The sequence below is a fragment of the Micropterus salmoides genome, unplaced genomic scaffold (genome assembly GCF_014851395.1).
Source record: "Micropterus salmoides isolate LMB-PRFRI ecotype aquatic unplaced genomic scaffold, ASM1485139v1 Ms_hic_scaffold_19, whole genome shotgun sequence".
Lineage (NCBI taxonomy): Eukaryota > Metazoa > Chordata > Actinopteri > Centrarchiformes > Centrarchidae > Micropterus > Micropterus salmoides.
Window position 1 is genome coordinate 21,165,276 of NW_024041039.1, and position 14,229 is coordinate 21,179,504.

General features: G+C 43.0%; 1 protein-coding gene across 4 annotated transcripts; it reads right to left on the bottom strand.

Moving 5' to 3' along the window:
• Positions 1–5,339: 5,339 nt before the first annotated feature.
• LOC119910755 (interferon alpha-inducible protein 27-like protein 2B) lies at positions 5,340–14,166 on the bottom strand. 4 transcript variants are annotated; one of them, XM_038729555.1, is made up of 9 exons: positions 14,048–14,166; positions 13,902–13,931; positions 13,542–13,703; positions 9,704–9,949; positions 7,387–7,488; positions 7,192–7,221; positions 6,868–7,029; positions 6,077–6,211; positions 5,340–5,912 (listed from the first exon to the last, which is right to left on the bottom strand). In XM_038729555.1, the coding sequence occupies exons 1-9, from the start codon at positions 14,055–14,057 to the stop codon at positions 5,602–5,604; spliced, it is 1,188 nt and encodes a 395-aa protein (XP_038585483.1). In that variant the 5' UTR covers positions 14,058–14,166; the 3' UTR covers positions 5,340–5,601. The 4 variants fall into 4 exon arrangements, with proteins under 4 accessions (XP_038585483.1, XP_038585485.1, XP_038585484.1 ...); XM_038729557.1 differs by lacking the exon at positions 9,704–9,949; XM_038729556.1 differs by lacking the exon at positions 7,387–7,488.
• Between the last annotated feature and the right edge of the window lie 63 nt (positions 14,167–14,229).

The following is a 14,229-nucleotide window of genomic DNA, read 5'->3' on the forward strand; positions in this document are numbered from 1 at the left end:
TTACATCCTGCAACACCTCGACTCTCCAGGGACATATGCTGGGATCCTATTTGTGGACTTCAGCTCGGTGTTCAACACCATCATCCCGGACATCCTCAGCACCAAAGTCACCCAGCTCACTGTGCCAGCCTCCACCTGTCAGTGGATCACAGACTTCCTGACTGACAGGAGTCAGCAGGTGAGGCTGGGGAACATCACATCCAGCACCCGGACTATCAGCACTGGTGCCCCCCAGGGGTGTGTGCTCTCCCCACTGCTCTTCTCCCTCTACACCAACGACTGCACCTCAAGGGACCCACCTGTCAAACTCCTGAAGTTCACTGACGACACAACGGTCATCGGCCTCATCTGGGACAGTGACGAGTCGGCCTACAGACGGGAGGTTGATCAGCTGGCTCTCTGGTGCGGTCAGAACAACCTGAAGCTTAACACGCTCAAAACTGTGGAGATGACCGTGGACTTCAGGAGGAGCCCCCCCAAACTCTGCCCCCCATCACCATACTCAACAGCCCTGTGTCTGCTGTGGAATCCTTCCGGTTTCTGGGTTCCACTATATCCCAGGACCTAAAGTGGGAGCCCAACACTGACACCATTATCAAGAAGGCCCAGCAAAGGACGTACTTCCTGCGTCAGCTCAGGAAGCTCAACCTGCCTAAGGAGCTGCTGATCCAGTTCTACACAGCTATCATCCAGTTTGTCCTCTGCACCTCCATCACTGTCTGGTTTGGATCTGCCACCAAAAAGGACAGGGACAGACTACAACGTACAGTCAGGACTGCAGAAAAAATAATCGGTGCCAACCTGCGCTCCATTCAGGACTTATACATTTCCAGAGTTTCCAGAGGGAAACATCACTGCAGATCCATCTCACCCCGGACACAACACGCATCTACTGACTGCAACTAAACACGTCACTGATCAGTGCGCTGAGGCAGGACAAAACCATTTCATGCAGATACAGTGGGGTGGTCAGTAGTTTACTTTTTGGTCAACGGGGATATTTAACTTTTACTGCCAAAAACAAGTAAAAACAAAGAGATCATTTCTTTTATTATTATATTTGAAATATATATATATATACACTCAATGATGATGGTTTATATAACGTAGCCTATAATAGTATTGTATATTAGTTGTACTTATTTTTTGGGGCCCCTGTCAGTCAAGGGCCCTTGGAATTGCCCTAAATTTTCCCCCCTATACCCCCTGGGTATCATTTTTCTGAGAAAGGAAACATCAAGTACGTCCGAGATGACTGACTTTCACCAACTTGATAGTCAAACATGAACTGCAGGCGACGGGGTACAAAAACAGCGCCATCAAGTCGAACACATTCCACCTGCGTGAGCTTACAACAATGACTGATCTTGCGGCATTTGCAAAGAAACATGCTGCGAGATCAGTCAAAAGAAAGAAAAGCAACTGTTGAGTCCAGCATGCACACGTTAATTCAGCGCTGCGCAGCGCCTCATGAAGTCAAGTAGTAATGATCATAGCCTATTTGAACAAAAGAGGGCGCCACAGAGTCCTTGTCCCCAGTAAATAACGTTTGTGAGGTGGTAAGACATGACAATAACCGGAACATCAGTTGAAAATCAGAAATAGGCCTACTAAAGATTTGTTGAAACAGTTTAGTTCTGACTGCTCATTCAAACCTGCATTCAGGACAAACTTTCATCTTTAGGTTACTGAAGAAAATACTTTTTGGGCCCTGTAGGTTTTGGTGGCTCTTATCAAGATCAACCTACTAAAATATAAAGGACACTTTATTACTAGTGACTGACAGATTTGTCCATGTACAGATTTTTCAGCTGGGTTTGGTAATTCCACTTATAAAAACGTAACTATGCACATTAATAATGGCACCTGCAGGGATTAATATTCTGCACTTAATTAGCTGGATTTGCACAGAACATTTTGTATCAGTCTTCCCGGGGGGCTGTGGGCGAGAGCGCCGTCTTGCGTCCCAGGTTGGTTGAGGGAAATCCCATGAAGCGACGCTCTGCTTCTGGCTGTGGCGGTAGGTGCTGGACGTAGGCTGCGTCCGCTTTTCCTGAGCTGTCGCGGTCCTGGAGTCGGCGGGGTAGATATCGCTCAAACGCCTCTCCCTGAGTTTTGGCGTGCTGGAACCTGTTGACGACAGCATCCACTGCTTCGCCAAACAGGCCAGAAGGCGAGAGGGGCGCATCCAGGAGAAAAGTCCTCTCCTTCCCCTGGATGCCCAATAGGCTGAGCCACAGATGGCGCTCCGTAGCCACCAAAGCCGCCTTGGATCGGCCGATGGAACGGGCCGTTTCCTTGGTCACACGGAGAGCCAAGTCCGTCGCTCTACGGAGCTCCGTCAGGTCCTCCTCAGAGGGACCTCTCCCCCTACGTCACCAGTCCGGAAGGAGATCGGCCTGGTATGCCTGCAAGACAGCCATCGTGTGCAGGCTGGCACCAGCTCGACCCACTGCCATGTAGGCCTTGCCCACCAAATCAGACATCATCCGACACGGCTTGGTGGGGAGCGCCGGCGTCCGGAGGGATGAGGCGAGGTTGGGTGAGAGGTAGCTAGCCAATGCCTCCTCCACTCGCGGCATCGCTCCGTAGCCGTGCTATCTGATCTCCGTGACGTTACCTTAGTCCAGCCGGGGGGACGCAGACAGCCGTGCAGAGAAGGGTTTGTTCCGGGAAAAAATGGTAGGGGCTGACGCGGGGGTGGCACTCGGTGTTGCAGAAACCGCTCGTCTAGTTTGCTGCCCACCGATGGCTGCTGCACTGCCTGTGGCCAATCAATGTGCAGCTTGGCCACAGCCCGCGTCACCACTTTTAACAGATCCTCATATCCTGGCGAGGGCTGATGACGTTCTGTTTCCCCGAAGTCATTCTCCATGCTAAGCACATCTAGCTCCTCAGAGCCAGATCGTGTCAGCCTCTCCGGACTCACCCCTCGAGTGGGAGAAACCGAGAAACGGGCTCCCGATCGGGGGCGAGGGGAGGAGGATTCCTCGGACGAGGACCGGAAAAAGGCCTCAGCCGTTCCAGCACCCACGGCGATCTCGCGTTGCGATCCCCAGGATCGGAGCCGCCGCGACGCCTCAGCGACCGCGGGGCCTGTGCCACGGGGTGAGCGCATCCGACCATCCTCTGGAAAAAGAGCCGCTTGAGACCTCAGCACCCTCAGGGGCAGGGCCTCGCAATGGTCGCAGGCAGCCCCCTCGAGAGCTGCCTGAGCATGCGACATCCCCAGGCATGAGACGCACATCCACTGTCGGAATCGCTTCGACATGATCTGCTGCTTTGTCTCGACTTCAGGTAGGATGATGGAGCTTCCAAACATAGCCAGAGTGCCTGCTGAATAGAAAGAAGCTAATGTGTCCTATGTGCCGGCGTGCTTATATACCCTCTCCGGTTACGCCGTCACACACTACCGTTCTAGTAACACCAATAGGATTGGAGTAGTTTCATTCATAGTTCAGCCCTGCCACGCCCAGAGGCGTTCCCATAGTGTCGTCACCGACGCAGTTCGAGTTCCCTCGAAGGGGAACAAATGTGAATTGTCCAAAATAAAAGTAACTTAAGCTAAAAAACATATGGTGTATAACATATGTGCATTTGATGCATAACAGTTTAACTGAGCACTGTAGCAGCTGGATAGAGGATTAGTGACCTTTTAAGGGGAGAGCAGAGGTCAGTGGTTAGGTGGAGACTCAGACCCTTATATGGTGTCTAACAGATGCCTAAACATGTCCTATATAAGCTGTGTTTGATGTACAGAGAGACAGAGTGGTCATCGGGCTGGGTCACTCTCCAAGCTGCTGCAGAGCTTGTAATTGATGCTGAACTCCTTGATGATCAAGAACAGTGTCAAGCGGATTTCTTCTCAACACATCATCGCAGCATTATTGTTTGGACACCACACAAGCTACTGATTACTGCATTATATTCCATTATATTTTTATATTGTGAATTGTCACATGCGTCATAAATTGAATGTTAGTGATTAAATTAGATTCCAAAGTGTGTGCATGGGCCCAACCCAGTCTAAAGTATGGGCAAGCCACATATTTAAAGTTATTATGTCATAATTGAAATGCTTTACTAACACTAAGTGACAGGCCCATGTGATGATTCACATTCCAGTGAGGAGTCAAAACAAGTGTTGAATGAAATATGCAATCAGATAAGGGAAAATGATGCATCTTCTAATTCATCCCTCTCACAGCATCTCAGCTCGCCTCTATAACATGCAATAAACTATTCCAAGTTTACATCTTTGCAGGTGTGGTCTGTGTTTACATTAAGATAACAGTTACATTATAATTATCAGTGTATATCGTTACAGAATCCAAACCAGCGTTTGATGAGACGGTGTGTGTTCTTACAGCCTTTCCATCTTGATGTTCGGCACATTAAAGGTTCTGAAAATGTTATGGCTGATGCATTGTCTAGAGCATAAATTTAAAATGGTTACAGTTCCTGTTCTCATCTGTTTCCAGTGTTTCTTTCTCCTATCTCTTAAATTGCTTCTAAGGTACCGAGTTGCTGAGTGGGAGTTGGTAAACAGGACTTATGCGGAAAAGGTAATTGTAACATCCAGAGAAACCATTGTTCATGTGATCAATCCTGTACTTAAGGAAAATTTGATATTCTAACTTTAAGATTTGAATGTAATTACCACTCCACTTGGTGTTTGTGAGTTCCAGGCTGTCTATGGGCAGAGCCAAGGCCAGGGTCGTCAGGAGATGTGGCTCACCTGTTCAGCCTGGCTGAGATGTATTTAAGATGGCTGCCAACTCGCGCTCTTTTGATTCCCACCGCACCATGCACCACCCCTGGGACACGCCAGCTCTTCAGTTTTGACTTATTATGTAGCTTTTCTTTTTGCACTCACTACATCTTACACTATGACACTCCTGATAATACTGATTTTCATGTTTGCCTTGAAGTTTGTTTATGTTTAGTTGGTACAATAAAACCATTAAGCTTATGTTTGCGTGAGCTTCCTCTCTTTGTTACAAGCAGGAGCCAACTTTTAACACAGTAAACATCTCAGTGTTTTTGTTTTACAGTCCACAACTTTACTGTGGCCAGATATAACAAACACTTTCATTCATTTACTCTCTCAGTCCTTTGAGGTGAACATTATGAGGAATGGAAATAATTACAGACGACACACTGACCCAGCATCTTTCACAGGTTTTAGATTTATTGACATTTCATTAAAAAGCATACTTGCCAACCTTCCTGATTTTCATGGGAGACTCCTGTTTTTCATTGCCCTCTCCCGGGGTCACAATTCTCTTGATTTATGACAAATGTTCACAACTTTGTGTCTTTCATTGCCTTCATTACTGTTTTTTTGCACTGACCAACTCCTATAAGCACTACAGCTCTCTCTCTCTACTGTGTCCAATTTGAAAACTAGCATTCACGTGACGCAGAAGAGTGCACCCCCACCCCCCACTGCCGATTTTGGAGGTCTCAAGGTTGTGAAGTATGAATTATGCTTTTTAGTAAGTCAATTAATATATTTTGTAATTTAAAAAAAATTGTAATTAATCTTTTTCCTTCATGATTTTCATCTGATAAAGTTTGCCAGCGACCCCACTGCTCCTTTCACTGCTGCTCCAGCTTCTGCTCCAGCTTCTGCTCCAGCTTCTGCTCTAGCTTCTGCTCCAGCTGCTCCTCCCACTGCTCCTCCCACTGCTGCTCCCACTGCTGCTCCCACTGCTGCTCCAGTTGCTGCTCTAGCTGATGCTGTGACTGCTGCTCTTGCTGATACTCTAGCTGCTGCTGCTCCTGTGCTAGTTCCTGACTGACATTCTGTGATTTTCTGATGAAGCTAGCCATCCATCCCACTGCTGCTCCAACTGTTACTCCAGCGCCGGCCACAGCTGCAGTGGCAGCTCCTGACAGACCAGCTGCACCTACAGCAAGATTACACATGTATTTTTTAAAATCAATTCTAGGTTTGCAAGACACTTGTGCACTTTAGAAAGACATGTTAGGGCACATATGTGATTATCATTCAAGCAATGATAATCTTTTTAACCACAAGGTTAAAATTATTTTTAAGAAGCAGCCACCGTACCTCCTGCAGCCGCCGCTCCTGCATTTGCACCTGCAGCAGCAGACATCATGCTGGCAGCGTAGGAGCCTGCTGCTCCAACTGCTGCTCCAACGCCGGCCACAGCTGCAGTGGCAGTTCCTGACAGACCAGCAGCACCTAAGTACAGCAAGATTACACAGATTTTCCATCTAGGGTATTGAGCTACAGAGAAGCTGAGAAATGTTAAATGAAACTAGCACTATTATACACAGTAGTGACATTATATTATACCTAAACAATGTAATGTAAACCCAAAGCTATTATTCCTTGATATTATTGTTTCTTTCAATTCCAGGTTTGTGAGACACCTGTGTAGGTTGCATTGTTTTAGAATACAGATTTCACAATTCGCAAAAAAATTGTTTAGCCTCTTTAGCCTCTCTGGGACCACTTATGACTTGATTTGACAGGTCTACAGTGTTTTTGGATCTTCACCTTGTGAAAAATCTCCTTTTTTTGCAATTTCACAAATACAATAAAGGTTTTACAAATCTGAAAGTGGGTTTCAGACTGCTTTATGGCTTGGCCTATGTCTAACAGGCTTTCACAAACATAAAGAGGTGCAAAACGGAGGATCGAAGGATTCCCATTGACTGGCGAATTGGAAGCTAACTTCAATGTTGCAATAGTAAGACACACAAATCACAAGAGTAAAATTCATCTGGAAAAATCAAGTAGGCCTAATGGTGTTCTCAAAGCAGAACGTTAAATTGAAAATGAATACTACAAGTTTAAAATAAACTTGAAAAATAAGTAATGGTGTTTAGGTCTACCTGCTGCCTGCAAAGTAGCCACTAAACCGCCTGCAGCCACCGCTCCTCCGTTAGCAGCTGCAGCAGCAGACATCATGCCGGCAGCGTAGGAGCCTGCTGCTATTCCAGCCGAGGTGAAACCTACACCGGCCAGAACAAGAGGAGCTGCGACCACCGCACCTGCTGCACAGGGACAAGAACACAGCAGAGGAAACGCTGTTGGTAAGTGTGTTCATTTGTTAGGCCACTGGATCGCACATGACAGCCTAACATTATGTTTAGTTTAACATTTGTGTGTGTGTTAATCATTCGTAAACACAGGTGATCCATTAAACTTTTCCTCACCTGCTCCTGCTCCAACGAGGAGTGCCGTAACTGAAACAAGATGAAAACAGAAAACAATATTTATAGCTATACATTACATTTGCTATGGTTACTATCATTTTTACATTTTTATAAAGAAAACATACAAGGAAAAGGTACAAGTAGGCCTAGTCTAATTTAAACAAACTATATCTGAAAGGAAAAGTGAAAACTCACTAGGGTCCATGCTATCCTTCTCCGTACTGAACTGCGCTGGTTTATACAGCCTAAGTTTGGTTTCTTCAGAAATTATAGGGCGTCTCAGAGCCCTCCTCCTCACTGAAACCAAATGAACTCAAGTAAACATTTCTGAGGTGGTAAGTCAGGACTATAACTGGAACATCAGATGATCAATCTGACTATGTCTTATTTTACAGGTATATTTTGTGAAATCGGGGGTTACTAATAGGGATTACTATAAGGCAAGGCAAGTTTATTTGTATAGCACATTTCAACAACAAGGTAATTCAAAGTGCTTTACATAAAACATAAAAGCAACAGGGAAATATAAAAAAGTTTTAAAAAGTAAAAAAAAAAAAAGTTAAATAGAAAATAAAAACAGGCAGGTCTCTCATCTTTGCTTATTTTACTCCTTTGATTCCCCATCCCCCACTCTATCGCCCCCTTTTTTTTACACTTAGGGACTCAAACCCTAAGGGAACTCTAACCCTTATTCCTTAGATACAGTCATCACTGTAAATCCAGATTGTCCACGCTACAAACTCTGGTAAAAGCGGTTGACAGCGGGACCCTGCTCAGCAAGTTACTTAGGGACTCTAAGGGGAGTCTAAGGGGACTCTAACCCTTTAACACTTAGGGGCTCTAACCCTAAGGGGACTCTAACCCTTTAACACTTTGGGATACACAGGGACACTTAGATACAGTCATTACTGTAAATCCAGATCATCCATGCTACAAACTCTGGTAAAAGCGGCTGACAGCGGGCCCTGTCAAAACAGGGACTCTAATCCTTGTAATTCTACTTGGCCCTATTAACTGAGGATCAGACGTGTGAGATGGTAGAATCAAAAGAGCACTCTAAGCTTTTTAAATAGTGTTGATGGAAAATCTTAAAACAAGGAAAAAGAAAACAGGACAGTAAATGTTACAGTGCAGTGTAAGTTATCAATCTACTAGTTAAAGGCAGTGGTAAAAAGAAAAGTCTTCAGTCTTGATTTAAAAGAACTGAGAGTTTCAGCAGACCTGCAGTTTTCTGTGAGTTTGTTCCAGATACATGGAGCATAAAAACTAAACGCTGCTTCTCCTCGTTTAGTTTTGACTCTGGGGACAGAAAGCAGACCTGTCCCAGATGACCTAAGAGGTCTGGATGGTTCATAACGAAGCAGAAGGTCAGAAATGTATTTTGGCCCTAAACCATTCAGTGCTTTATAAACTAACAGCAGGATTTTAAAATTGATTCTCTAAAAGACAGGAAGCCAGTGTAAAGACCTCAGAACTGGAGTGAGGTGATCCACTTTTTTGGTCTTAGTGAGGATGTTCTGAATCAGCTGCAGCTGTCGGATGGATTTTTTAGGGAGCCCTGTAAAGATACCGTTACAGTAGTTGAGACGACTGAAGATAAATGCATGGATAAGCTTTTCCAGGTCCTGCTGAAACATAAGGCCTTTAATTCTTGAAATATTCTTCAGGTGATAGTAGGCTGACTTTGTAATTGTCTTAATGTGGCTGCTTAAATTCAGGTCTGAGTCCATGACCACACCAAGATTTCTGGCTTGGTTTGTGGTTTACCGATTGAAGCTCAGCACTGACTTTTAATCGTTCATCCTTGGCTCCAAAAACAATAACTTCAGTTTTATCTTTGTTTAATTGAAGAAAATTCTGGCACATCCAATTGTTAATTTGTTCAATACATATCATACAATCTCCTGGTGATATGGTTACGTAAATCTAAGACTGAAATTCTGCCACTGTCAGTGTTCAAATGGATGTCATTGAAGACCTTAACAAGAGCTGTCTCAGTGCTGTGGTGTGGTCAAAATCCTGTAAAAACACAAAGCTAGAGAGTGTGTGTGTGTGCATGGGCCCAACCCATTCAAAAGTCTGGACAAACCACAATTTTAAAGTTATTGTTTCATAGTAGAAATGCTGCCAGAAATGCCAGTGTTACTGTGTTATTACTGTGGTCAGATTAAAAGTTAATGAATATTTTCATTAATTTACTCTCTCAGTCCTTTCAGGTGGACATTATGAGGAATAGAAATATTTACAGATGACACACTGACCCAGTATCTTTGACAGGTTTTAAATTTATTGCACAAAGCATACTTGCCAGCCCTCCTGTTTTTCATTGCCTTCTCGGGGTCATAATTCTCTCAATTTCTCCCGATTTATGACAACTTAATTTTTTTCATTGCCTTCATCACTGTTTTTGGCACTGTACAGCACCTATAAGCCCTACAACTATCTCTCTCTGCTTTTTCCACCGAGATAAATAGCAGGTACATGATATAAAAGAGTGCTCACAACCCCGTACGTGTTCTTTCCTGATTTTCATCTGATGAAGCTAGCCAGCAATCCCAGTGCTTCTGCCACTGCAGCTCCAGCTGCAGCTCTAGCTGATGCTGCAGCTCTTGCTCTAGCTGATGCTCCAGCTGATACTCCAGTGGCAGTTTCTCACAGACATTCTTTGATTTCCTGGGGATGAAGCTGGCCATCCATCCCACTGTTGCTCCAGCGCCGGCCACAGCTGCAGTGGCAGTTCCTGACAGACCAGCTGCACCTACAGCAAGATTATACTGTTTTTAAAATAATCAAGTCCAGATTTATGAGATATTTGTGTAGGTTCTTATGTTGTTGTTGCACTTTTAGCACACGCAGGTAGCAGGGATTGTCTGAGCTACAGAGAGAGCTGGAAGGGAGTAAGAAGTGTTTTGCAGTGAAAAAGTAGCTGCCTGCTCTGCCAGCTCTCACGGCTGGATGTGGATGTCGAGTCAGCTGACTCCTCCAGATATTTGGCATGAGAGATATCTTGCAATCGTCAGTGATGTGTCAGAAATGTGTCGGGGAGCCGTTTTGGTGCATTGTTGAGTAGCCTAGTCTGGCGGCTGCAGATTTACTCCCGATCACAGCCTGATGGTCGCTGAATTCTCCGAGCAGCAAATCGGGCTAAAAATGCGCTTTTCGCATTTGTGGCACACCCTAGTGGCAGAAGATCCCAGGACTGCTCAGCGAAGCTCGGACTGAGCATCCAAACAAGTGCTCCTCATCCAATTTTGATTTGCGAGAATTTATGTAAAATTGTATGTTAAGAAACAAAAGTAATGATTATTTGTAAAAGTAAACTGATTGACATATCAATATTCTTTTGATAACTTTAGATCAGTCCGTAGGTAATCCTTGCAAAGTTTCTGAACGACTGGCTAAACGGTGTTTGTCAAGTTTGCAAAAATAGGTTTTGGAGAAAAGTTAGAAAAAGAAGTACAATTTGTCATTTTAGTGCAGAAGAATTCAGAGATTAAAATGATGTCGTGGAAATTATATTCCTGGTGAGGGATTAAGCAAATAATTGTGTGCCAAAGTGGGTTTGCGCACCACTTGTCCCATACAGGTTATTATCTATAGTACACCTTCTAGTTTATACAAGTGTTTTTTTTTTGTAATTTACCATAGCTTGTTTAAAGTGCACCACTTACTATCCCGGGTTGTTTGTGTTTGCATTATGTTACAGTCTACAGCAAAGCATATGATAAGTTAAAGTAAACACACAGTCATAAGTTAGTTTCAGCTCCATTTTATTAGGTTGCAAGTTTAAACCTGGTTTCATTTTTTTCCTGTGTTAATACTTACAATTGTTTGTTCCTTTGTTCAGTTCGACCATGCAGGACAGTTGTTTGGGGAGGGGCCGGCCTAAGCATTTCCTGTTTTATAGGAATAGGGTGGTCATGGATGACATCACCGGGCCAAACCAAGTAGAGGGTTTCTTCCTTTAAAGGAATGTTTTTTTTGGTTGTTTTTGGTTATTATAAATAAATGTGTAAATATCCCTGACCTGTTTTCTAGTCAGTTGGAGCGGAGTGAACTAGTAACTGAATTCCAAATGTTAAGAGAGTTCTAGGTAGTAATGTTATGGAGTAGATCAACCTGCATCAGAAAGGGATGGGCTGAAGCAGTTTGGGTGTGAATTGAACAGCCTATATAAATGGAGGGATTTGTGCTCCCAAGGGGGGAAAGAGGTGAGGCTGTGTGGTTGTTAACATGTGCCTTTTGTTAGTGGTGCTATAAGTTTAATGAGTTATTTTCTTAAGTCTGTTTGTTTGTTGTGTACTGCAGACCACTGTAAATAAAACAATCACATCTGGGAACATACGATGTTTGAGTCAGGCTACACCACAAATTGAGTTACAACCAACCGTTGTCTTTGAAGACTTCATTAACAAAAGAGAATAAACAGAGAAGTACTAAAACACATATACAGCTGGTCCAGAGACCTGCTGTCTAGGGCAGCTTCAGGCGTCGGATCTGGCCCTGAGCAAAGGGCTGCATCATCATTTACACAGTCTAGGTTTCTATGTTTTGGGGAACAGAGATCCTCTCTCGGGCTCGAATGAACATTCTAGGAGAGGAGAGAAACAACGAGAGGAAAACACCAACAATCTCACAGCTCTGACCTAAACCCTAGTAAATGTGGACAGACTAACATAAGGAGTATAGGAGAGGAAAGGTTAAGGATAAAACACAATACGTATCTATAAACCATAACAAAATTAGTTATAACAATAGTAATAATAAAAATGGTAAAAGAACATACATAAAAGATTAAATGTAAGAGGACACAATTTTCTGCCTTAACAGATGAAAGAAGCTGTTTCGAGACAATTGCAAAAACATAAAGTTGATTGTTACAGCGCCACCATGAGGTCAATGAGTGAATTTCTATGCGCCTGAGTAGTGGGTGGAATTTACAACCCAACTGCCACTTTTGGTGAGTTTTGGTCTGGCAGTTTTTGCTGCAGGAACTTAACTAACTTAAGAGAAAAACAAGAAAGAAAGAAAGAAGAAAAATAGATTTTCACAAATCTGAAACAGTGTTTTACAAAATCTTGACAAACTGTGGCAGTTTAGTTCAGATTTGACAGTTCTAGGTATAGGGATAGACAGTATTTACGATACATGTATTTAAAATACGTGTTTCAAATACAAATAGGATTTTATAATTTGTATTTGAGGGTTGATATGAAATAGCTTTATATTTTGTATCAAATTACTTTAGTGTTTGTACTTTGTAGTTTAAAAATATTGTAAAATACTTAAATCATAAAAATGCTGCTTCTAATTGGTTCAGCGATTTACCCAGACTTGTTGAGATCAGAACAGAAAATTGATCCAGAGCTGAAGAAGAAGGTCAAGGTGAGAAACGGGTTGCCAGCTTTCCATCGATTTTTAGCATAAAATAATTCTTAACAGTTCATGTTAACTTTTGGTGTTTGTTTTAGTACCCTAGGCTAAAATATTTACCGATTTACATAATGTTCTAGCTCAGGGGTTTTCAAAGTGTGAGGTGGGGGGCTCCAAACTGCTTCAGGGGAGGCTCAGTGAATGGAAGTGAAACAATATTACATTACTTATTGCATTAGTTATCAAAAGGAGATCACATAGCCTACATGGGTGAGTCTTCAGAGATACAGTAGTTTTTTGGAAACTGTTTTTCCCCCATCAGAGTCAGAAACTAATAAATGCCTTAGGACCTCCCTCACGGTCATTGTAAATGTTTCCTGATACTTTCAGCACTTCTTAAGTTTCTGTCGGTTGTGCACGAAAAAAAATTATAATAAAGCATTTTCATAGTTGTTACAACATTAGGCTACTTTTACAATGCCATGTGATGGTGTAACTTGTTCAATGCACACATATGTGCCTTACTGTCATTAACAACTTTGTGCTACAACGCAGTTAAACAGCAGGTTGTCAACCCATCCCCCACTGGATTGTTGTAGATCAGATGACGCAAAGAAGGCCCTACATTACCAAACAATTATGACTCATTAGAGAACTGTTAGTTAAACATTAAACTGTTGGCAACTTTAAAGCTAACCTTCATCTGGGTGTTCACATGTTAATATTTGCTCTGTTAATATATGTCAGATTTATCAGAGAAACGCTGTAGTTTTCAAACATTGTCCACCTAATCAGCTGAGTCAGTGTTCTGGTGAAGGGATAAATCCAATAGACCGACAGAGGGTTTGCCAAGTGATTTCATGGTACCTTGGAAAAGCATTACAAGTATTTTGATACACTTAAATTAAGATTTTTTTGGTAAGAAAAGTTAAAACTACTAGATTAACATTCATAAAAAAAAAGGTTATGGTGTTTACCTGCTGCCTGCAAAGTAGCCACTAAACTGCCTGCAGCCACTCCTCCTCCGTTAGCAACTGCGGCAGCTGACATCATTTTAGCAGCTATGGAACCTGCTGCTATTCCAGCCGAGGTGAAACCTGCAACCCCAAGAGCAACAGGAGCTGCGACCACAGCTCCTACTGCACAGGGACAAGAAGACAACAGAAAAAACGTTGTTGCTAATGACAGTGTGTTAATTTGTTTGGCCACTGGATTGCACACGATAGCCTAAAATCGGGTTTAGTCTAACATCTACATGACTTTTGTAGATTAGTGTGTATTAAAATAAGTTGGAAAAGTAAACACAAGTGATCCATAAAGGTTTTTCAAAGACTTACCTGCTCCTGCTCCAACAGCGATTGCAGTGACTGAAACCAAATCAAAGTCATTTTCTATGGTCACTTAAAATCATTATTACATTTTTATAAAGACACATACATTTGGAAAATGTATCAGTATCATCAAAGGAAAAATTTCAACTCACCACGGTCCATGGTGGTCTTTCTCTGTGATGACCATTGAAGTGGACAGTTTTATATACTGAGTGTTAGGTTTCGTTTCTTGACAAATTAAACTATGTTCATATCTGAACACGCGCTCTGTGAGGGCGTCACCGAGTCCCTGCGTCAATTTAACCCAAATGAACTCAAGTAAACATTTCTAAGG